The following is a 22,753-nucleotide window of genomic DNA, read 5'->3' as shown; positions in this document are numbered from 1 at the left end:
CTTTTAAACCTATCTGATTGAACTTAACACCTGCCATCTTTTCTTTGCTGCAAGTTCATCAATACTTGGGCTCAATTTCTGAGCTGCTGAGCTAACATTGTGTTTATATTGGTTGAACTGCATCTGAAATGTAGCTTGTGTGTTTGGTGATATGACTGGTGTGGAATTGTGTAGAGTTGTGTAGAACTGAGGCATAACCGCTGTCCCATAGATTGTTTTTGGGGACAGGAGACTCAGAGTGTACATTATGTTGCAGTGCATGCTAGGGACTGTAGTGCAGCGCATTGTGAAATGGACTAAAATTAGAAATAGAAAATTAAAATACTTTTGCAGGCCAGATAGGATTGTGAGGGGTGTAGAGTTTAGCTAGCTGTTCAGCAAAGAAAACAGCTGGATTTCACACTGGTTTTAATACCACTGATATAGGCATTCTCCCTAAGCCACATAACAAACCCCAACATAAACCTGTATTCATGCTTGTTATTAAGTATGTAACGTGCCACTCTAATGATATTGCACCATTCATTTTCAGTGGAATATACTATGACTGCATCTGCCCAGGTAATGTCCCTCTGTAGACTAGCACAAGGTACCTCAAACTACATATTCAGCAGATTAACCTCTTCAATAGTCAGGCCTGGGATTTTAAGTCTTTAAACTGCCATCCTTCTGCAAGAATTAGACACATTATTTTATGAGGCACCAAACAGTGTTTTCTTATTTAAATTGAAGACACTGACCACCACAGTACCACACTTGTGATTTAATATTTGTAATAAAATTCTCCAACAGAGAAACAAACAAACAAAAAAAATTACTCGTCTGCCAGTATAAGGATGTAATTACAGCCACTGCCTCCCAGCAGGAGGTTTTTATAACATTCAGAATACTGAATAACTTCTCACACGAACATGCTGTGGAAAGGACAAGGCCGAGTTAACCAAACGTGTGAGAGTGTTTAGTACTGTTACCCAGCATGCTGCCTGCACACTGTCGCCTCGCTTTGGAAATTTGGAAACGAACCTCCTAGAGAAGCTTAGGAAGCGACACACAGGACATTAGACTGATGGCAGACTGTACAGGATCACCCCCGCCTCCCCCCAAAAACAAAAAAACAACTGTCACTAGATGCACATATAAAAATATAAACATTTGCCTTTTAAAGGAGCCCAAACAATATTAAGAAGCATACAGTATCCAGGGTTGGTGTCAGAAGATACTGTAAGGTCACTTAGAGATTCTCAGCGCTGAAGGACTATCTCTAAAGCGCTCTGCAACAAGTTCAGTCAATCTGAGGGGAAATCTGGAACTCGTGACAGAGACAGGGACAATTTGAAATGGAGAGAAAACAGACCTCGCTACAAAAACATGATGCGCAAGTACTGTACAGATTAAATTATGTACAAACTCTTGAGGATTTCCCCCTGGACAGTAGACAAAAAGATTATCTTCTTCTGCCAAACTTGTACCAACCATTCATTCACCTTGAGACAAAATTGTAGCAGTTTGTTTTAATCAAGGTGAAATTATATTAACACTGTCTAAGCAAATTGGTCTACAGGGTTTCCAAACTATTGCTGTTTTTAAGACATTTCAAGATGCTTTTTTAAAAGCACATTTCATATATGTGCTAGAATAACGTCGGTAAGGTCATGAAGTGAAAAATCGTTTTTTGGGCCATGCTGAATACAAGACGGACACACAACAGTCAACATCTTACATCTTACAACTTGGACAGCAAACTAATATGCTAGCCTAGCCACTGAAGCAATAAGCACTCTAGGACAGTCTTCTTGATTTATCAGAAAGGACAAACAAGTTTTCAGAGCCAAATGAAAAGCTAGGGGCAGAAGTAAGCTTTGTAGCTCACTGTGAGCCATAAACACTACCATCCAACTTTAGCTCAAGCTGCTTGCTGCTGCCTTGGTGCTTGTATACTACATGCTTCAGGAAAATAAACAACAGCATCCTGCACAAACCAAGCATGAAGACCCCCCCCCCAATTCCACATAAAAGAATGCCACAGTCCAGTGGTGAGCTGGATTGGTTCGTTTTCTGAGGTATGCGCCTCAAATGCACTTACAGCCACTTCTGCTACACTGGTTAAGATTAGGGCAGTTAGGGACCATCATGGTTTGAGACAGCTTCGACACAGGCCACATCCTGTCATTAAGAACGTCAATAACATACCCCACAGAAATCAAAACTAATAAATAAAAAGCTACTATTATTACAGTCACGTCCCAAGACGCTTGTGTTTTGAGTGAACTCTTGGCCCCCAACTCCTACAGGCCTGCCCAAAAGACTGAAGAGAACTGGCACTGGCATCGTTTCTGACCAAGCAACAGGATTCCACAAAATAAAGTGACAACTAATTTAATAAATTAACATACATACGTAATTTTTCATTTTTTCCAAAGATGTACAGAGACACATACTTTTAAATCCAAGTTGGTTGACTGGAAAATTTCTCTCTTTTTTGTATGTTTATGAACACTTTATAGTTTTCGAGCCACGATTTTCAGGCAAGATCAGAGAGGCCAGGAGTCATTGCAAGTTCTTGAGTGTTGAAGGACATGAGAAATGATGGACACGCGCACCACAGGGAAGCAGAGGGAACGGGGTTGAGGGGGAGGGGGGTTCACTCGCTCACCCACACTCACTCTCTCTCTTTCACACACGTGTTCCCCGTGTTCTTTACTCCTGCGCTGAACTGTTGTGTGTGGTTGTGCTGGGTTTACCAGCTTTACGTTCATAGTTCACAAGTCTCTGTCCTACAAGATACCTGCAGGGAGAAGAAAAATACAGATATGAATAGATTAACATGCTATAAAAACATTCACGTAAACAATTTCACAGATTTGAGCTTCTACATCGTGGTACATAATACTAAACCCTAAGGTGGCCGTGGAAAACTCACTTATCGTTCTTGATGTGCTCATAAAGGCGCTTGAACTGTCGGATTTGGAAAGAGAGGATTCCCATCAGAACCACGACCATCAGCAGGAAGGGGTAGATTCTCCTCTGGACCAGGTTCTGCACCTCCATAGTGACTCCTACTCAGACAAATCACAGTGGAATACTACAATGATTTTTCTGTCCTCCCCCTCTACGTGGTAGACTAATGGTAGACTGTGGCGAGGACTGCTGGGACGTACCTACGATTGGGACAATGCCCACAGCAATAACGTAGGGCACACAGAGAGACAGCAGCAGCACGGCAATGACGGGGGCAGCCAGCTTTCGAATGATGAAATGGAGGTCAATGTTGCGGATTCCATTGGCGTATACCTAGAGTGCAATAAAGTAATAATTTTGTTAATTCCTTAACAAGCGATCAATAGAAATCTAACATGCCCAAAAAACATGTACTTATATGAGCCTGCATGTGTAATGAGCATGACTGTCACCTGCTCAATAACAGTTTTCAGCCACCACTGAGGGCCCATAAGGGTAATGGCGGCAATAATTTTGGCATGCAGCACTCCTAACGCCCAGTCCTGAAACATAGCAAAAAAGGAAATCAGCACCACTAACCTTTTCCCTAGCAATGCAAATGTTACTGTTTGACACTTGCGATCCTTTTTTGCCAAACTGCCCATTTGCAAGCACAGGTTTGGTCAGGAGACACCAAAGCACATCCTTTAACTCAAGGGCTTAAGGCCTTAAGGGCTTCACAATAAACAATATTTCCATTTTCTGCCTTTATTGAATACTGTAACATTTCCCAATCAGAAAACACAGCACATGTAAGGCACATTACCTGCCAAGGGTAGAACAGAGGCGTCTGGTCCAGTGGAACTCTGAGAGGAGCCACAATGACCAGCTCAAACAGCAGCCCGAGCAATAGAGGAATCACCCCTGCCAACAGAACTGCCACAATCAGAGTCTTCATGATCTGTACAAAAAAAGAGAGAGAGAGAGAGAAGGGTCAGATACTGGGCACAACATAGAATCAGCCAGTGTACACAGGTCTTTTGCACACAGGCAATTGTGCTTTGAAAATATTAAACAAGGGTGTGTAAATAGTAGAAATGTTCTTTTTCCTCCTTCAGACTCCCATGCAAAATACAGTGAACTTCACATATCACACAGTGTAAGTCCCTTTAAACAACTACAACGCAATGCACACATTGCTCAACAGCAAAACAAGTATGAGGAGCAGTACCATGAGCGTCCACTCCTGGACTTTGAGCAGGATGACCCTCCGGCCCTGGGGCATCCAGGCCAGCAGCACAGTTATGGCCCTAATGGACAGCCAGCACACGTACAGGCCGCACGCTGCTGTGTACAGTTCGTGTATCTTTGCACTGCCTGTCCAGAACGACATGAGCCAACGGCCAACAAACACTGGCAAAAAGAGAAGAGGAGAGCAGAACGGTCAGGCTATCCGTCACAGCCAACTAAAGTTACCTTGCAGCCCAGTTATTTACCTGATGTACCTAAAATACCATGTCTCAAAAGCTGACTGATTACAACCAACAACCAGTAATCTGTGGTTTGATACCACAGACACCAACTAGACACACCTATAAAGTACACGTTTAAGGTTTTACACACTGTACATGTTAGCAGAGGGCTTGGTTTTAATGGGGGTAGGAAATGCATATGGTGTTAAAAGATCTGCTCACCTGGCAAAGTAAGACACACCAAACTGGCCAAGAGCAGTGTCACACACATAAAAAGTATCAGCAACACAATCTACAACAAAAGACATCAAGAAACATCATAAGACAAATTAACTTCTTTATAACTTTAGATATTGTAAGTCCTGTATGTGTAATGCATGACCAGTACCCGGAGAGGGAACTTCATAGGGCGGTGGTAGGGCTGGAAGCCCACAGGTCCTCCCTGCTGCAGGATGGCCTGGTGAGCAGCATGCAGACCCTCTCCCACCACTGGGATGGCGTTGGCGTTGTTACGGGGCTGCTGGTTGTTGTTGGCCGCCTGGTTGGCATTGTTCTCATTCTCCTCTTGGTCTCCTAGCAGGTACGAGTGCAGGTCTCTGAGGGTGAGAGGCCCCGGAGGGAGCAAATACCACATTTATCAAGACCACGGAGAGAGGTAGCTTATTTTTTGCAATCAACTAAAATAAGAAAAAAACTTGGGCGACATTATTACATCACAAAAAACTTCTATGATGAGAAATGTACTTGGGTGACTTAACAGGACAAACCATGTACAGCCTTCCAAAGACTCAAACACTTAACGAGAAAAAATAAAACAACGAAGCCTTTAAAAAGAAATGAAAACAATATGTGGCAAAAAATGCATATACATGGGTGTGTATCAGGCTTGACTTCATTAGTATTAACAACTAAATCACTGCTGATTCATAGAGATGGTACACTTGTATTGTGTGTTTTTCTTTAAATCACATTTAATCGTGACCTCTCTAATGTGGTCTTCATAAATGTCTTTGTGATACTTACAGTAAGTAGCCAGCGGTAACTGTCCAGGCTCTCACTAGGCCCTTCAGCCACTGCCGTGTGTGTCCCTGCTCTAGCAGAGCTGGTAAGACCACCTGCAGCAATAGCAGCTCCAGGGACAGCTCACTCACCGGAGCATCGCTGAGACACACAGACATGGGCACACAAACAACACAGTGAGTGAGATGCAGAGCTCTATCTCTCATGTAATTAAGGATGTTCCATAGCCTACTTATAGTGATATCCCACAGGGAATAGCAACATTCTATGAAAGACATCACCCATATGATGAAACAGGCTAAGGTTATATTCATATTTACAACCATCTCTCATTAGGAACTAAAGAAAATTTCAGTCCAATCCTAACCCAATCTTAACTCTTAACCATAACTCAATAAAGTGACAGTTAAAACGTCATGTCAGGATTAGGGACTTGGTGTATAAGGCAATAGAGCCAAGTAAGTCGGAATAATTGTTGCCCCTCTGAGGTTTGAAACAGTTGCAGGTGATGTAACTCTTTCAGGGAATCACAGCTACAAGCTCATTAATTTACCTGTAGAGCATCACATTGTAGGGAAGGAAGGATGGCAAGATGTGTTTGATTATCCGAATAGGTAGCCAAAGCATCAACAGAACGATTGAACCAAACACAACCTGAAGGACAATAAATGTCAAAATGTGATAGCATATATACACAATACTGTGCAAAAGTTTGAGAAAATGATTTTTCAAATGATATTTTTTGTCCGTAAGCAATTATATGCTCAAAAAAGACTAATATTTGAATAAATACAAATAATATTAATACAATAAATAGTGACTTTATGTATGTCATTGTTGCCATTTACAAACAGCTCCTTGTGGAAGCCCAGTATTATCTGCAGTTTTCATTCAATACCTGCCTTGACTAATCGATGCTTTATTAAGTTAAATAAGATGTGCTGGTGGTGGATTTGAACAAATGTATGTATCATCTGAAGGCACCAAGGAAAAGTCTGGAACAGTGAGTTGCACTCACCACTGACAGGATAAATCGTCTGAGATGTCTGTATATTGGCAGGTGAATCATTTCTTGGACTGGGTTAAAATCCGGATCGTTAAGGTTTCTGAGAAACCATAGGACTCCAGGCCTGAGGACCTGTTTCCAGAAAACACATAAGCATTCAATATGCTTTCAGTATTCAAACTTTATAAGCACATCTGAATTATTCGCTCCCATATTTTCAAGTCACATTATAAGGACTAAGCTACCTCTCGGAGTAGGAGAATAAAGGAAGCGAAGTAGAAGACATAGACCATGCCAACAAGCCAGTGTAGAAACATAGTTGTGCCTGGAGCCGATTCAAAACTTAGCTCTCTGTCCTTTAAAGATGCGTCAAACATTTCCTGTAAAACAGACAAAGAGCTTTAAACACTGCCACACTGCGTAAAAGGTAATAAGAATGATAAGTGGTTGGCTTCACATGAAGTCCACACTGAGGTTGATGCAATTCATTTACAAACCAGAGAGCAGATATCCAGCCACCAGCCACAGATTAGAGGGAATACACCAATCTCTACAACGACCAATAACGACACCTAAAGGAAACGGAACAGATTAAATCAGTAAGGTTGATGGAAAACAAACTTTTAAAGCTTAAAATTCACTTTTCATAGAGGTACCCAAATGTTTCAAGTCCCAAAATATTCAAGCTTCTGTCTACATAAACAAAGCGATCAAATATATATTGCAAAAATCAATTATTATAAATACAATTATAAATTATAAGTCCTTACCTTAACCACAATATAGCAGACTCCTAATAATCGCCTTGATCTTTGGAATCTCACCAATGCTGCTAAACCCTGAAATTTTCACTAAGGAAACCCCCCCCATTCTCAGTGTAGTGCAGGATAAGAACATGACCAAACATCTGTACTTATGAAAACCAGACAAGCTAATATATTCAATGATTTGAATCACAAAATAACAATTGTCTTTTTAGAGTCATTCAAACTCAAAACGGTGTGGATCTTATTTTCTCCAGTGCTAGACCCCACAGTAGCTTTAGCGTTTAAGGATACATGGCACACGATGAGAGTGACGGCCAACAGAACATAACCAACGATGGTGGTGATGAGGCCCTCAAAATGAGAGGCACGAACCTGAGGACAAGTTTAAAAACTTCATCATAATGTGTGGTAGCCCTTTTACAGCAACAGTTCAAATTCAACACTAAAACGTTAATGAGGGTGTAACTAGCACTCACATAATCTTCAAAGCCACTGCCGACCACTGAGAAGTGCCCAATATGGTATGGGCAAAAAGCTACAAACACAGAAAGGTTCGTTAAACACACACCTGCAATCTAGTTACTGAATCTGAGGCAGTGTGTTCACATAGAATTCTAAGAGACACATACCAAACACCAGAATGAAGAGTGTATTGAGAGAGACCACCCAGAAAACATGTTCCTGCAACACAAAAATCCACAGGAAGACTTGCTTCAACAGCTGGGCTTGTAAACTCTTTTCAGCAAACCAGCAAGTTACAATGTGTCAAAATAAGTTTTGATCATAATTTATGTAATTACGCACCAGGAAAACCAGAGAGCCGTCCAGACCAAGCATCTGTAAGGAGGAAAACAAATTGCATTAAATATTTCTCCAGCATCTGTTTGTGTTTGTGCATGACTAATAACAGAATGTTGAAGAGCAAAGACTCACTCTTTCCCATGTAAGCTCCTCGGCTGCACGGTCCCATTCCAGCGCATTCCAGTTCATATCATCTGCACAAAACACATCAGCCCATTAGATATAATCCTCCACTCACCTGTTTTATATAGTCCTGGGCAATGATACTTCTTACATTATAATTCTGATCTCTTCATCAGTCCAGTGTTAGAAGCAAAGGCTTGAATTTGAACAGTCGCTACTTCGGTACACTAGGTGGCTATCTGCATCTTTTACTCATTAGACGGGGAGGGAGGAGTCTAGCTATTCACTAGCAACAACACAAACCAGCGTAACCGTCAGGGAGTTAGCTAGCCAGCAATTTTCAGTTTTGAAATTGTGGAGAGTGAAAAGAAAAGAGTTTCAGGAAAACGTAAGAAGAGGCACTGGTTCTGTTTTCTTTGTTTTCAAAAAACAAAAAACCTAATCAACACTCCAAGTACAAATCAGACTTAAAGTTAAAAAAAAGACAAAACTGATCATATTTTGTCACTATCAACTTATACGGATAAACAGTGTGAAATGTTTCTGCCATATCGCCCAGTCCTATTTCTGTAACATCATGCTTAAGTAGCTTCATTTCCTTGTAAGCACAGAAATACCTTGTGCGCCATTGTTGGCGTCGGCAGCATCCTCACCCCCGGCTTCTTCCTCATCTTCATTGTCCAGTTCAAGGTCCTCAGCCGGGTCAGGAGGAACATCTGGGGACCTCTGCTGCCACGGCATTCTCTGCTGGGGGCTCAGCTGGGGCTGGGACAGGCAGGTTTTCTGCTCCTCCATTGCCTGCACCTGCAGCCTAACCCAAGGCACAGACAATACTATTGATACCGGACTTTTTCTTTTTAATAAACCAAAGACACTACTTTGCAGCATGCCTCGGTACGGGTATATACACAGAGACAGTGAGAGCTGTCTGAATGTCTCCAGAGACCTAGAGGCTAATGAGGGACTGCAAGCTGACTCTGAGCACACCAGGCTGTTGTGCTGCGCTCAGATCAGAATGATAATTACTGCAGAAAGAGTGCAAGAGAGGGAACAAAGTAAACAAAGAGGGTCACAGTGTGCGCTGCATAATTGGTCTCTCAAGAATATCAAACGTCAAAAAGTTTCGCCAACAAGAACGCCGGTCAGGAGCCCTTTGGAGACATCTGCATGTACAAATTCTGGAATATGTCTGGATGTTTCAATCATCTGTAACTTTGTGTTCCTGTGAAAAGTGTCTTTAGCTTGAGCTGGGCCCGAGCCTCAGCAGTGGAGTGTGTGCACCCATTTTACCTCATTTGCCTGTCCTGCTGCATTGGCAGGCTGTTGCTGGTTCTGCTCCAGCCACAGTGGTGCTCCACCGTGGACGATCTGCTCTCGTAACCACACTAGGCTGATGAAAGGCGCAGAGAGTGCAGGTCACCACAAAGCAGCCCTGCAGACAGTCTGCCAGCAGGTTCTCCCTGTTCACACAAACTTATGTCAATCACATCAACATCCTTCAGTTTTAAAACTATCTGACAGATATGTGGTTATAAAAAAATCTGACAAACACACATATATAAACAAAATAGAAGAAATTTCTTTCCAAGGAACAAATCTAAAGGTTTTGCTGTTTGTTGTTACTTACGTGGAGAGCATATCTAATGGCAGCGTCAGGAGGGAGCTTACAGAACCAGTAAACAGACACTTGTAGATGCGACCTGTGGGGAAGAACAAGGAAACAGAGTAACATCAAGTCAGATCAATTATATAATACAGAAAATATATCAGTGTATCCAGTGAAATGGCTACTATACAGTCTGCATCCTCTGAGGAACACTTACATGCTGTTAAAGGTACGACTCCTAGCCAAGCAAAAGCAACCAGCGTATAGTGAAACCAGTATCGTATGGCTGTGCCTATACTGGTCACTAGGCCTGCAAAAATGTCCTGTACGGGGAGCCGCGAAGGCATGTCTGGAGAATAGACTGACAGCAAGAGAGAGAAAAACACTTAACAACATTTAACAACAATTTAAATGCAGTAATGAAAACTCTATTAGAGCCATGGTTGAATCATATACATACATGCTCAATTCCAAAAAAGTTGGGAAAGTAGGGAAAATGTAAATAAAAACAGACAACAATGATTTGCTGAGAGAGTACGCTTACTCTAAATTTCTGCAGTATGTTCCAAAAAAGCTGTGACAGGGCATGTTTACCACTTTGTTACACCACCTTTCTTTTTGACAACGTTCGGTAATTGTTTGGGAACCAAGGACACGAATTTTTGTGAAAGTGCTTTTTTCCCCACATCCGTGCTTGATATAACACCTGAGCTGCTTAACAGTCTGGGGTCTTTGCTGTTGTATATTGCACTTCATACATGCATTACACAGTTTCAAAGGGAGACATCTGGACTGCAGGCAGGCCAGTGTAGCTCCTGCAATCTTGCACTATGAAGCCATGGTATTGTAACTCAGGCAGAATGTGGCTTGGCATTGGCAACAAGCAGGGACGTCCCTGAAAAAGACATAGTCTGGATGGCAGTATATTGCTGCTGGTCTAAATTTATTTGGAAAAAAAATATTTCTCCATTTACTTCCAATAATCATTAAGACTGGTTTTCTTGTCCTATAAGGTGACCTTTTTGGAGATATGAGGTTTTGTTCTAAGAGCAGCCATATGTTGCTCCAAAATGCGTATGTACCCCTTTGCATTAATGGTGCTTCCACAGATGTGAAAGTTACCAATGCCATTGCTACTAACACACCTCATACCATGGCAGACGATGGCTTTTGAACTTTGTGTTGGGATGGTCCTTTTCCTCTTTGGCACGGAGAACACGGCATCCATTATTTCCAAAAAGTAATTTGAAAAGTGGATCACAGCATGCATTTACACTCTGCATCTATCCATCTCACATGAGCTTTAGCTCAGAGAAGTTGGCACCATTTCTGGATATTGATATAGGGTTTCTGCTTTGCGTAGTAGAGACTTAACTTGCATTTGCAGATGCAGCAACAAACTGTTTACAGACAACGGTTTTCTGAAGTATTCTGAGCCCACAGTGTTATATTCATTACAGAAGCATGCAGTTTTTAATGCAGTGCTGTCTCAGGGATCAAAAGTCACAGGCAGTCAATACTGGTTTTCAGCCTTGTCCTTTTTGCACAGAGATTTCTCTGGATTCACTGAATCTTTTAATAATGTTATGGACAGTAGGTCAGATCCCCTAAATTCCTTGCCATCATGCGTTGAGAATCATTGTTCTTAAACTACTGTATTATTCGCTCACACAGGTTTGCACAAAATGGTGACGGAGCCTTTCATGAGTGCTCTTTTTATACTCAATCATGATAGCATCACCTGTTACTTATTCCCCTGCTTACCTGTGGAATGCTCCAAAACAGGTGTTTATGATCAATCCACCAACTTTCCAGTCTTACACTGACCCTGTCCCAACTTTTCTGGAATGTGTTGGAGGTGTCACATTGGGAATTAGCATTTACAAAAGTCAATGAAGTTGATAAGCTAAAAAATTAAAGATTTCCATTTTTACCCACTATCCCACCTTTACCTTTACAGAGAGAAGCTAAAGAAGCTATTACTGTTTATTAATCAACGCAGATGTGAAGGATTCCATTATGAAAAAAAAGATTAAAACTGAGGAGTCTACACTATACATGTAAAATGCCCAAATCTATATCATTCTACTCTGTGGGGAGTGTAGATCTGCATCTGTGTGAGCCCAGTCATGTGCTAAGCTCATGACTGTGTCTAAGTTGTATAGTGTTCACAATGTGAGGCCTAACACATGAATGAATAAGCATGACAGAGAGACATAAAAAGGCATAAAAAGTCATGTTACACTATCTTTTAAGTCAGAGTGCCCCATAGGCCACAGCAGAGAGGTCATTAGCCCAAAAGAGTCACATGATCTCAAGTGTCATTAAACCTCATTCAGCCTCTGAACAGACCAACAACAACAACAACAACAACTACTAGTAGGGTGGTTTTAAGTCACATGGCTCAGCAGAACTCTATAGGCTACTCACTGAGGCACACTACATGGTGCTGAAAGGCTAACATAATGCTCCTGTAACTGTACTGAGCGCTGTCAAAAGGCTCCCTCCCGTGAAGAGCGATTTACTTACTTGGCGTGAAAGCAAATCTGTGCTTGCATAATTCGCAGTATTCTTTTCTGCTGTGTTTCAGCCACTGCACCAAACTGCGAAAACACAGGAAAGAGGAGTAAGAATGGAGAGGGAGACTAAGTGAACATATGGGACAAAGCACAGAAGCTTCCTGCCTCTTTCCCACGTCAACCTGCATTCCTAGGTTGTTCGTTATTACTGCAGGCAAGGCCGGCATGCACAGAAGGAACATTTTATAGCTTCAATTGAGGCATGAGGGAAAAAAAAGCCATAAATTGAACAAATGGGTATAGTAAATCACTTCTGTAGAGTAGGCAAAAAGCAGAAAGACACACACACACACACACACACATACATACATACACACACACACACACACACACACACACAATGTCCGGTCAACAAAAGTTTCTCTTCAATAGAAAGGTTAAATGATGCCACTAAAAGCTTCTGTAGGCCTACAGAATTCTAGAAACCAAAATTAGGTGGGATGGCAGGGTATAGCTGGCCCAACAATTGCTGATCATTTTCACAGTGAATGAAGCTAAATAAGATAAGAAGCTGGCACTCTATTCATTGTCATAAAAGTTACGTGAAACCAGCTCAGGGAGTTTCTACAGGGCATTCAAAATGGATCATTACACTGAAGAGCAGTAAAACACCTCACATGCTAATTGATTTGCACACATACTGCAAGTTTCCAAGTCTCTGCGAGTGAGTGCTGAGTATGAGCATATTCTTGCTCATCAAAGGTTGTAACACCCTGGCTGACTTTGCAACCTGTTCTCTATTTCATGTCCTGTTTCTACCAATACTGAATCCGACTCACTTTCACACACCTAGAAAATCACTCCTAACCTTCAATTAGTTTCACTGTAAGTACCAACTGCTAATAACAGAGAGATGGAGTGGATTGTTATTCAGACTATTAAGTATCTTATTAATAGGTATTAGTATACTGTATCCTCCTAAGATAAAACAAGCTCAACATGGGAAAAAGTACAGTACATCATGTAAGTCCGATTTTCTGTATCTCAGCACTTAAACTTGGAAAAATATTTGGAAGGATTAACTTACATGGGTTAAAAGTATCAAAAATAACATTTAAGATACAGTGTAACAACATCAAGTCTACAACTCACTTATCATTCCCATGATTTGCCTTTTATATGCTGTCATTTTTCTTTTATATCTGTCAGGTTGGTTGACTTCAACAGATAAAATGCATGCTTCATTGGATATAGTTGAGAATTTGGATAAGCCAAATTCTTCACCCTTTTTTGTTTTGTTTTTAATGAATACCATCATTTTGAGCAAAGGTCTTGCTACACGCTAAAGCACCAACAAATTAATCCAGAAGCATCTTCTATCAAATAAGCTTACAACATATATCTACCCACATTTAGAGTCATTACAGTATGGTCATCTTTAGTTACAGTACCAATGGTTACTCATCCCTAAGCCATAGTAAGACTACCTCTGCCGCATTCCACAGGTCAGGATGGATTTGTTGAATTATTTTCAACATTCATCATGTTGGTAGATGTTTATATCAGTGGTTCATAAAAAGGTGCTGATTCATTCTGGTGTGCAGATTCATACTGATAATTTTAGACTGTTGTAATCAGGCCTTTCTGTTTTCGACAAGAGGTTTTTGTTTTGTAGTGTAGCTTTGTAGTGCAGCATTATTACCCTGTTAAAATATATGATTATTTTTACAGTCTGGCAGCTGTTGCTGATTGCAAAGGATGCCACTGTCTTTCTCCCTCCTTTTGTCCCCCAAGATATGTCAAATAATTGATTTTGCTAAGCTTTAATCTGAATTCTTTTTTCCATAGACAATACTCAAGTCTCCATGGAGGCTTTTGCACGTTGTCTTCAAACAGACAGAAACCAAATGCATTGTCTGAGAGGAATGTAGGCAACCACTGTTGACGTTAAAATGACTTTAATTTACTTTAATTTGTGGTCTAATTGTGGCAATATTCACGATCATTTCAGGAAACTGAACACAAAAACACATATTGGCAAGAAAGAAACTGTATGTTCCTGCCTCATCTTTACAGTTTAATCTTTAGCTCAAACTGCTTGAGAAACAAATAAAACAACAAAAATAATACTTTCCACTTCACTACGCCAATGCCTTCTCTATAAGATCCTATTAATCAGTCTACAGTTTAGACTACAATGTAATGTGCTGGTTTCTCAGGCCCATTTAAAGCTAAACTAGACTAAAAAGCACTTCCAATAGTGATTTACCACTGGCACTGCAGTTTAATCTAGGACTAGGCTTATTCCATGTCCAGACCAGCCCTAAGACCTGGCTGTCAAATGTTACACTAAAGGGCAGAGCATTTCAAATGGAGAACGCTTCTTCTGAAAAAAGGTTTCACTTAAAAATAGACCACCTGTGTCCTGAAAATAGACAATTACAGGCTGGCTTTGCTGGCATAAAAACACCACTGTGACACAGGATAAGGACCACTTAACTCTTTATACAGTGCAGCAAAAATAATGGCACTTACCATTCCTGGTGGATGAATTTAATACTTCCAGTGCAGACACAGGGGTGGTAGAGAGGTTTGTCTAGAGTTCCCTCAGACCGACACACTCTACATATATCAGCTGCAGAGAATTAAAAGAGTTAAATAACAATATATACACAATAAGAAGAAGAAGAAGAAGAAGAAGAAGAAGAAAGAGAAGACTGACCACTTTGAGAGTCTTCGAATTGATCTAAAAGTTTTTTTAATGTAATGTAAATGTAAAATAGCTAGTGACACGATTGTCACACTTTTGTTCTACTTTACTGAAAACATATATACCAGTGTAAAAAAAAATCATAAAAAAATAATGATATTGAATACTGAACAGATTAAATATTGATGAACACAACAGCTGACTAGCCATACGTCTGGTTCATCAAAGTGCATATGGATACGATAGGCCTTGTGTATGCTTTTTTTATTGTATCATTTTCAAGTCGCAGGTGAAGACAAGGAGCTAAATAACACCTTTTCATACGTCTGTTTTGCAACAAATTACACTTAACTGACATATCAGACTAGCGAAACCCTGTCTCTCTAGTTACTGGGTGTTTTTTGCTGTCACTGCGGATTTACGATATTAGGTGGATGTGGCATAACTCGCAATATAGCAGTTCAGGTCATAAAATTACTTTACTAGAGGAAACAACCTGACGGCTAACATACTTGCTGAGAAACCTTCAGAAAACTGTGGAGTTTCTCCCAACTGTCGCTGACAAGGCTAACTGCTAAGCTAAGGCGCACCTGGGTGATTAACGTTAGCTAACTTACTTGACTTGGCTAAGCGTGGAGGCTCCGAGCATAAACACAAATATTAACGACTTTTTTTGGATAATACTGTTTACGAGCAAAGAAGCCTACTAATGTAAATAACTTGGCTAAAGAGCTAACGTTCGCCGTGTTAACACTGCAACTTACAAGCTATGGTAGCTAGCTGCCTAGCTAAGCTAACTAAGCTAATAGCATTCAGGCCGAAACAGTCATGGCTGTGTTCCGTAGTGTCCAGTTCCATCAAAATGCGAGCAAATAACACGCGTTTAAGAGACCCGTGCCGCCAAAAGGTGCAATTTTAGCCGCGAGGTTAAGCCTGTTATGCGTCGTTTCGGAGCTTACCTTCCTCTCCAGTGTCCATCTTGTAGCTAGCCGTGACGCACTGTCCTCTCTACAGTCCGCTCATAACACCGTCCAGTCCAGCAGCTCGGAGGGATTCGATAAATTAAAAAGGACAACCAGCTAGGTAACGCTTAAAGAAAGAAAACATCTCGAAAGAGCTGCGGCCGCGGACTCCGCATAACCCCTTGTGTGGGTTTGTTTTTGTGTTAGCTACCCCCACCTTGGACGCCCACTGAATTTGCGCTCACTAAGATGTCAGTGTACTACAGCTCCCATCAGCTCAGCACGCTTTACGGCACGGCATGAAACACGGGCAGGAGCTACGACAGTCCGTCTAATCCTCTCCAGTCCACTGAGTCCAACCACAGAGTTCAACCCGGCTCTGGTCCAACGTAAACACAGGTGAATCCCAAAATGGCTCCTCTGCGCACTGTTTGAGCCTTGAAGCCAATAGTTCGTGATCTTTGTAGGCCTAGTGCTCTATTTGGACAAAGACGCCGTCATATCATGGCTTATGTTGCGAACTATGCCAATTCATCATGTTGGTGCCCTCTTCGTACATGTAAATCATTATTTCAAAGCCTGTGTCGTGCAGAGTATATTACTGTACTTTTTGGGGAATGGAAGCCATTATTTCATGATGTAGGTAGTGCACTATCCCAAAGGTGACCTAATTGGACATGTAGGCCAAACTGTTTGTGATCTATATTAAGGACATCATTTAAGGCCAGCTATTCCAATGGATCCTATTGAAGCGTTCTTTGCTGTTACAAGAGACAAAACCTTCATACAGGTCATGTTGCTTTATTCTCTAGCTGTTAGCCACAGCTACGCCATGTATAGGCAGAGATTTCTCTTTACTAACAGTTCATTCACTCCCCTGCTCACATCCGACTCCCTCAGCTCTCCACTCACACACATTCTACCAGGTGGCAACTCCCCTCGCCATTCACAATAGCAGTCCTTAGCAAACTGTTGGACATATTGTGCACTGTTTAGGCATAATATCCATTATTACATGGACTATGTAGTTTACTAGTCCACTGGATCCTCTATAGAAGCTAATGTTTCATGGCCTATGTACTGCACTGTTTTAATGGATCCTATATTAGTGCATTATTAGGACACAGAATACATCATTTCATGATCTGTGTAGTGCATTATGCCAAATTGCAAACCTCTTGGACATGTAGGCCTAGTGCTCTATAGAGACAATCCTTTACTGGTCTGTGTAATGAACTATTCCAGTGGATCATATATTAATGACTGTTTGGGTATGTAAGCCATTATTTCATGATCTATGTATTTAACAATCCCTGTGCATTCTATATTAGTGCATTATTTGGCCATAGAAGCCATTCTTTCATAATCTTTGTATCCTATTATTATCCTTTTAACCTCTTATCCCAAATAGCTCCCTATAGTCCTACTGGGGCACAGAAAGCATTTTTTACAATCTAAGTACTACACTACCCTCATCGGCTCCTTACTTGCCATGTCACTTTTGGGGCATTGAAGACATTATATTACCACCTATGTAGTCCGTAGGGAGTCATTTTAGATTCAGCCACATCCACGTTACTAGCAACAGTAGCTACACATCATAATTTGTATGACAACTGTACACATTTTTGTGTGTTGATATCACATCTTTGTAAAGGAAATATCCCAGCTACTTCTTTCTTATCTCAGAGGAGATATTTCCAGCATCATTATGTGTGAGTGTATAGGAAGGTACACTCACATATTTTCAGTGCCACTCTTATTTAATGAAAATAAAAATCAATAAACAACAAGTTTTAAATCACACTAGTTATTACATTGCAGGGACAAATATGTATCTTTTTTAATCCGTTTACTTTAGTGGACAGTACATTTGGTACAAAGTTCATCATTGATGAGGAGTCCTGCTGTCTTCACTGTTTTTTAGCAGCTTTGCTGTTGTCACTTGCGATTTGAATGTCTTGGCATCATACACCCACACAGTGTCAATTCCCTCTCCAGCCACGTGGTCAGGAGTCCATGTGGGGAAAGGGAAGCGGCAGGCTACGACTTTGGCTGAGGTCTGAAGCTCTGACTGAAGCTTGGCTTCTAGCTGCTCCATCTGTGGAGTGAATAATTACAATTTCATTCAGACCTTCGTTTCAACAAATTCACACTTCCGCAATGTCTGGATCTGGTACACAACAACTATGAAGGAAGAAACCATTCTTATTTTGTTTTGATGACATGACTGACTTGTATATGAAACCCAGATTCTACTGCAGTGTTGCTATATGTCCAGATGAAATATAGACTTAGTCAGATAATATAAGACTCGTGAGACTGATTAAACTCTGTCTAAATTATAATTTCATTAAAAATGAATGCAAATCATTCTTTATCTAGGTTTAGGCTTAAGGAAAACCAGTCTATAATAAATACATCCGAGAGCTAAGCAATAGCTGTACTTCAATTTAGGAGTGAGTAAATTCTTACCATTTGTGGAACTCCAAATATGACTACATTAGAGTACTGTGCAAAACTGACCTATAAAAGAGATAGAGTAAATGATGTGTAATGTCATTTGTATTTAGTGTCTGAAATAAATTGAACTTTACTGTCAATGACAATAACAGCACTGGAGTGTGTAAAAACTTTATATCAGAAACGGTCAGATAACACACATACAACAAAACATACAATTGTATTCACTTAAACTTATGACAGGCTGCAAAAATAAACAACATGAACAAAAATATCAAGTTCAAAATAATCTTTGACTGTATCATCACTGTACGAAACAATCCAGCAAGCATGCAAAAGCCGGGACACTGAGTGAATATTCAAAGTGCGCTGTAGTAGGCAGGCAACAGCACATAGTCAGTGACGTAGGATCATTTGTTTTTGTACCAGTGAGAGTTCACAGTTAGCCTGAAAGGATGGTGGAGGGGTAAATCTGCCACCTTGCTTTCATGCACTTATAGAGCATAATAAAAGTGGCTTGCTCCTTTTATCATTAGCTAGTTACCTTGGTTATACAAGATTACCAGAGATTATGGATTTCTAAGATTAGAAATAATCTACATCTCTAGTATTAAGAGCAGGGAAAAGCTTGACCCTATATACACATGCCCTCTGGTCATCCACTGAACTCCAGTGCCACTGCTTTCCTATCAAAACTTACATGATAACCTGGAGCTTGACATGTACACACAGTCAAAGTATTTCAGGAATATAAATTATGGGGGGTGGTTGATAATTGCCTTTAACCTTTTGGTGTTTTGGAGGTGCTCATTTTCTAGGCTACCACACTGAGATAACAAACTTCAGTATAATACAGTGATCAGGAGGAACAACTACATGAACAAAAAATATAAGCAAAAACGTCTTACATCTTGCGCTTTCTAAAGGTGAAACCGGTCCCTGTTTCGGGTTCCAAGGAATACTGGTTGTTTTCAAATGTATGGATTTTGTGTTAGTACCATCAACCACACAGAGAAAATTTTATTTGAAGAGGTAGCAGAAGCTGCAAGCTGATTAGAGGCATGTGTGACAGGGAAGGGTTAAAACTTTTTGTATCTATGCTGAAGCAATTAATTTAATACAGACAAGAATATGGATGAAAACTGTATGTAAGCATCTGTTTGACCATGTGCTCACCTTCCACAGGTCTGATATATGAAAAGAGGTGCGGTGATGAACTCCTTCCCTCCAAGCTCTGTAACGCGAGTACCACACCAGCCATGGATTCAGCTCAAAGCCAACTGCGCTGAAACCCTGCTTTGCTGCAGCTATGACCTACAGAGGACAAGACAATCAGGAATGCAGCAAGTAAGAGAATAATCAAAATTTTCACCAAAGGTCTTTTTCTTGGTCACAACTAAAAATACTGCCAAACTGGCTTCACTGACTTACACTGAATGACAAAGAATGACAACTTTTCTCCTAAAATACACGAACAGCGACTTAAAAAGTACATTACATATATCTTTCACACATGAAACCCATTTTATATCCCACTGGAGGTTAGACATTGGCATTGGTTATTAAAATGTATATAAAAGCTATTCCCCATGATGTAAGCTAAATCTTGATAAGAAATCAGAAGTCAACACGTGTACATTTACAAACCCCAATTTTCATTACCCTCACCCTGTGTTGTGTTAGGTATTTATCATTTGATTAAAAGAGGAAAATCACTTTACATTCATGTCAGCACATCAGACTGGAGTTTTACTTAATGTATTAGGCCTGTTGCTTTGATTGCCTAAGTGTGAGCACGCCCTCATATGGCAACATGGCCACGCCCCTGCCAACAACATTGAGAGCCACTGAGGTCGACCGTTAGGCAAGCACGTCCGAAAGTCTCCATCCACATTTCTTCTGAAATCAAGGGGTTTTATAGGGAGTTTGTCCCTCCTTGGCTGCAGTAACAACTTCTACTCTTCTGGAAGGCTTTCGACTTGATGCTGGAACATTGCTGTGAGGATTTGATTACATTCAGCCAAAAGAGCATTAGTGAGGTCAGGTACTGATGTTGGATGATTAGTTGTGGTAGTTTTAGTATTCCAAACATTGGATTGAGCTCCATCACTTCAGAGAATGTAGAGCCACTGATCCATAGCCCAATCCAAGGCTTTGTAGCCCTCTAGTCTAAACTTTGCATTGAATATGGTGACGATAGACTCATGTGTGGCTGTTCCAGAGTGCGAATGTGGTATCAGCAATAGGTGGACCGTCACTAATTAGAAGAGGTGACTGGATACTTTTAGACTTACACAGACTGGCCATTTCACTAAGCCTCCTTATATCTACACTTATTGTCCATTTTATCAGTTCCATTTACCATCTATGAGCACTTTGTAGTTCTACATTTACAGACTGTAGTCCATCTGTTAGCCCCCTTTCACCCTGTTCTTCAATGGTCAGGACCCCCACAGGACCACAGAGCAGGTATTATTCACAGCACTGCAGTGACACTGACCCGGTGGTAACTGCTGGACTGAGAAAAGTCCACCTACCAAAAACATCCAGCTAACAGCGTCCTGTGACCACTGATACAGGACTAGAGGATGTCCACAGTGGACAGTGAGTGGACACAGTGTTTAAAAACTTAAGCAGCACTGCTGTGTCTGATCCACTCGTACCAGAACAACACACTCTAACACGCCACCACCACGTCAGTGTCACTGCAGTGCTGAGAATGAGGGGGTGGGGGTCCTGACTGTTGAAAAATAAGGTAAAAGGGGGCTAATGAACTATACAGAGAAACAGATGGACTACAGTCTGTAACTGGAGAACTGCAAAGTACATCTATATGACAAATGGAGCTGATAAAATGGACAATGAGTGTAGAAACAATAGGTCTAGACCATCACAGCAAGGTTTATCAGTCAAGCATGGAAAGGAAAGTATAAATGACTCACTATCCGTCCATCACCGCTTCCAATATCTACAAGAGTCCCCGATCTCGCTCGTAAAACATCCAGGACGTTTCTGACCTGAGTGCTGGTTGCAGGAACAAACGGAAGACAAACTTTCCTCAGGGCGGGCGCGACAAACGGCGCAGCGACGGCGTACAGAGCAAAGAGAGATCCTCCAACAGCGCAGGTCGCGATGATCCCCAACCGCCTTATCACCGGACTGCCCTGAGCACTGCCCTTAGCCTCCTCTGACTGACCTGAATCACACATCGTGGATGAACGTGTGCAGGACTCAGTGATCTCAGCTTAGGTCAGTCAGACCTAATAAAGCATGAGCTCACTGTCATCAGCGCGACCAGACAGCATTCGGGCACATTTACCCGAGCTTCTGTTTATTTACACACATGAACAAGTCCTGCATGTATAAAGAAGACGAGTGAGTGAGTGAATGAAACTCGCCAACGTGAGCCCTAAGTGTCAGCTGAGTGTGTGCAGCACGGGTGTCCGATACTACTCCTGAAGAAGTGTATTACCGCCCCCTAGTGGACTGGAGAGTGATGTAGCGCTACTCGAATTTAATACCCCTACGTTCTATTCATGGGGAATTCCACCAATTTACAAAATACTTTTAGAACTTTTCAAATATATTATAAAATTACAATTTTAGTGTTTTCTAGTGTTTTCTATATCTCTGCTTTAGATTACATCAAGTTTTTTCAAACTTAACAAAAAGTACAATTTTCTTGTATTACTAATTTTACCTAATGACTCATTACCAAATTGACACTAAACTAAATGCTTTAAGACCAACAACCTGTCACCAAAAATGACTGAATAAAAGCGTTGAAACCTTGGTAACAGGGTTGAATAGAGTAACAGGGTTGATCACAGAGATCATATCAAAATCACCATATTAAAAGTGGCTACAGTCAACAATTTATTATTGTAATAATTTTATTTTAAGTTAAGTTACTTTTCACAGAAATAAAAAAGCAACAGTCACTTTACTGCTTTTAAAAAGGTACTGGAACATAAAGTGAACTCTATTCATGGAAAGTGCTAACTCCCGTGTGTCAAGTCAGGCCCGTGACACAGTCCTATTCGGCCCGCGAAATTATTTTAATTCTCTATTCTTATTAGCCCGTTTCACCCTGAGATGCACTACAGTCCCCAGCATGCACTACGACATAGTGTGCATTCTGGCCCCCAACAGCAATCTCTAGGCCAGCGGTTGCACAAAAAGAAAATATGCCTGGTGTCTAGTTAAAGAAAATAGGATTACACTACCTAAAACATACATACATACATACATCATCTAAACCGCTTATTCTTCTGGGTCGCGGTGGGGTGCTGGAGCCTATCCCAGCTGTCATTGGGCGGAAGGCAGGATACACCCTGGACAGGTCGCCAGTCCATCGCAGGGCAACT

At 41.1% G+C, this 22,753-nt stretch overlaps 2 protein-coding genes across 3 annotated transcripts; both read right to left on the bottom strand.

The window, feature by feature from the left end:
* Positions 1–747: 747 nt before the first annotated feature.
* On the bottom strand, positions 748–16,295 carry march6 (membrane-associated ring finger (C3HC4) 6). Its single transcript, XM_036596038.1, is given in 28 exon segments — positions 748–2,785; positions 2,921–3,056; positions 3,159–3,291; positions 3,411–3,500; positions 3,764–3,898; positions 4,169–4,350; positions 4,632–4,701; positions 4,798–5,005; positions 5,433–5,570; positions 5,983–6,083; positions 6,448–6,567; positions 6,681–6,815; positions 6,933–7,007; positions 7,206–7,274; positions 7,494–7,574; positions 7,679–7,737; positions 7,832–7,883; positions 8,007–8,039; positions 8,136–8,197; positions 8,744–8,849; positions 8,851–8,937; positions 9,417–9,524; positions 9,526–9,586; positions 9,754–9,826; positions 9,950–10,093; positions 12,262–12,335; positions 14,787–14,886; positions 15,921–16,295. Coding segments are annotated over 28 exon segments (2,739 nt in total). The 5' UTR covers positions 15,940–16,295; the 3' UTR covers positions 748–2,697.
* Positions 16,296–17,673: 1,378 nt separating this feature from the next.
* Positions 17,674–21,828, bottom strand: atpsckmt (fATP synthase c subunit lysine N-methyltransferase). Of its 2 annotated transcripts, XM_036597690.1 has the most exons (4): positions 21,329–21,828; positions 19,563–19,700; positions 18,399–18,449; positions 17,674–18,024 (listed from the first exon to the last, which is right to left on the bottom strand). In XM_036597690.1, the coding sequence occupies exons 1-4, from the start codon at positions 21,593–21,595 to the stop codon at positions 17,812–17,814; spliced, it is 669 nt and encodes a 222-aa protein (XP_036453583.1). In that variant the 5' UTR covers positions 21,596–21,828; the 3' UTR covers positions 17,674–17,811. The 2 variants fall into 2 exon arrangements, with proteins under 2 accessions (XP_036453583.1, XP_036453584.1); XM_036597691.1 differs by lacking the exon at positions 18,399–18,449.
* Positions 21,829–22,753: the final 925 nt, after the last annotated feature.

This window comes from Colossoma macropomum, unplaced genomic scaffold (genome assembly GCF_904425465.1).
Source record: "Colossoma macropomum unplaced genomic scaffold, Colossoma_macropomum, whole genome shotgun sequence".
Taxonomy (NCBI): domain Eukaryota; kingdom Metazoa; phylum Chordata; class Actinopteri; order Characiformes; family Serrasalmidae; genus Colossoma; species Colossoma macropomum.
This window is presented reverse-complemented; position numbering and strand designations above follow the sequence as displayed.

Excerpts from the sequence above, each read along its gene's own strand:
- atpsckmt (XM_036597690.1), bottom strand. The coding sequence starts at position 21,595 with ATGTGTGATTCAGGTCAGTCAGAGGAGGCTAAGGGCAGTGCTCAGGGC. Across the intron at positions 19,701-21,328 it reads GAAGCGGTGATGGACGGATA|GTCATAGCTGCAGCAAAGCA; the intron begins GTGAGTCATTTA and ends TGTCCTCTGTAG. Across the intron at positions 18,450-19,562 it reads ATATATCAGACCTGTGGAAG|GTCAGTTTTGCACAGTACTC; the intron begins GTGAGCACATGG and ends TCTCTTTTATAG.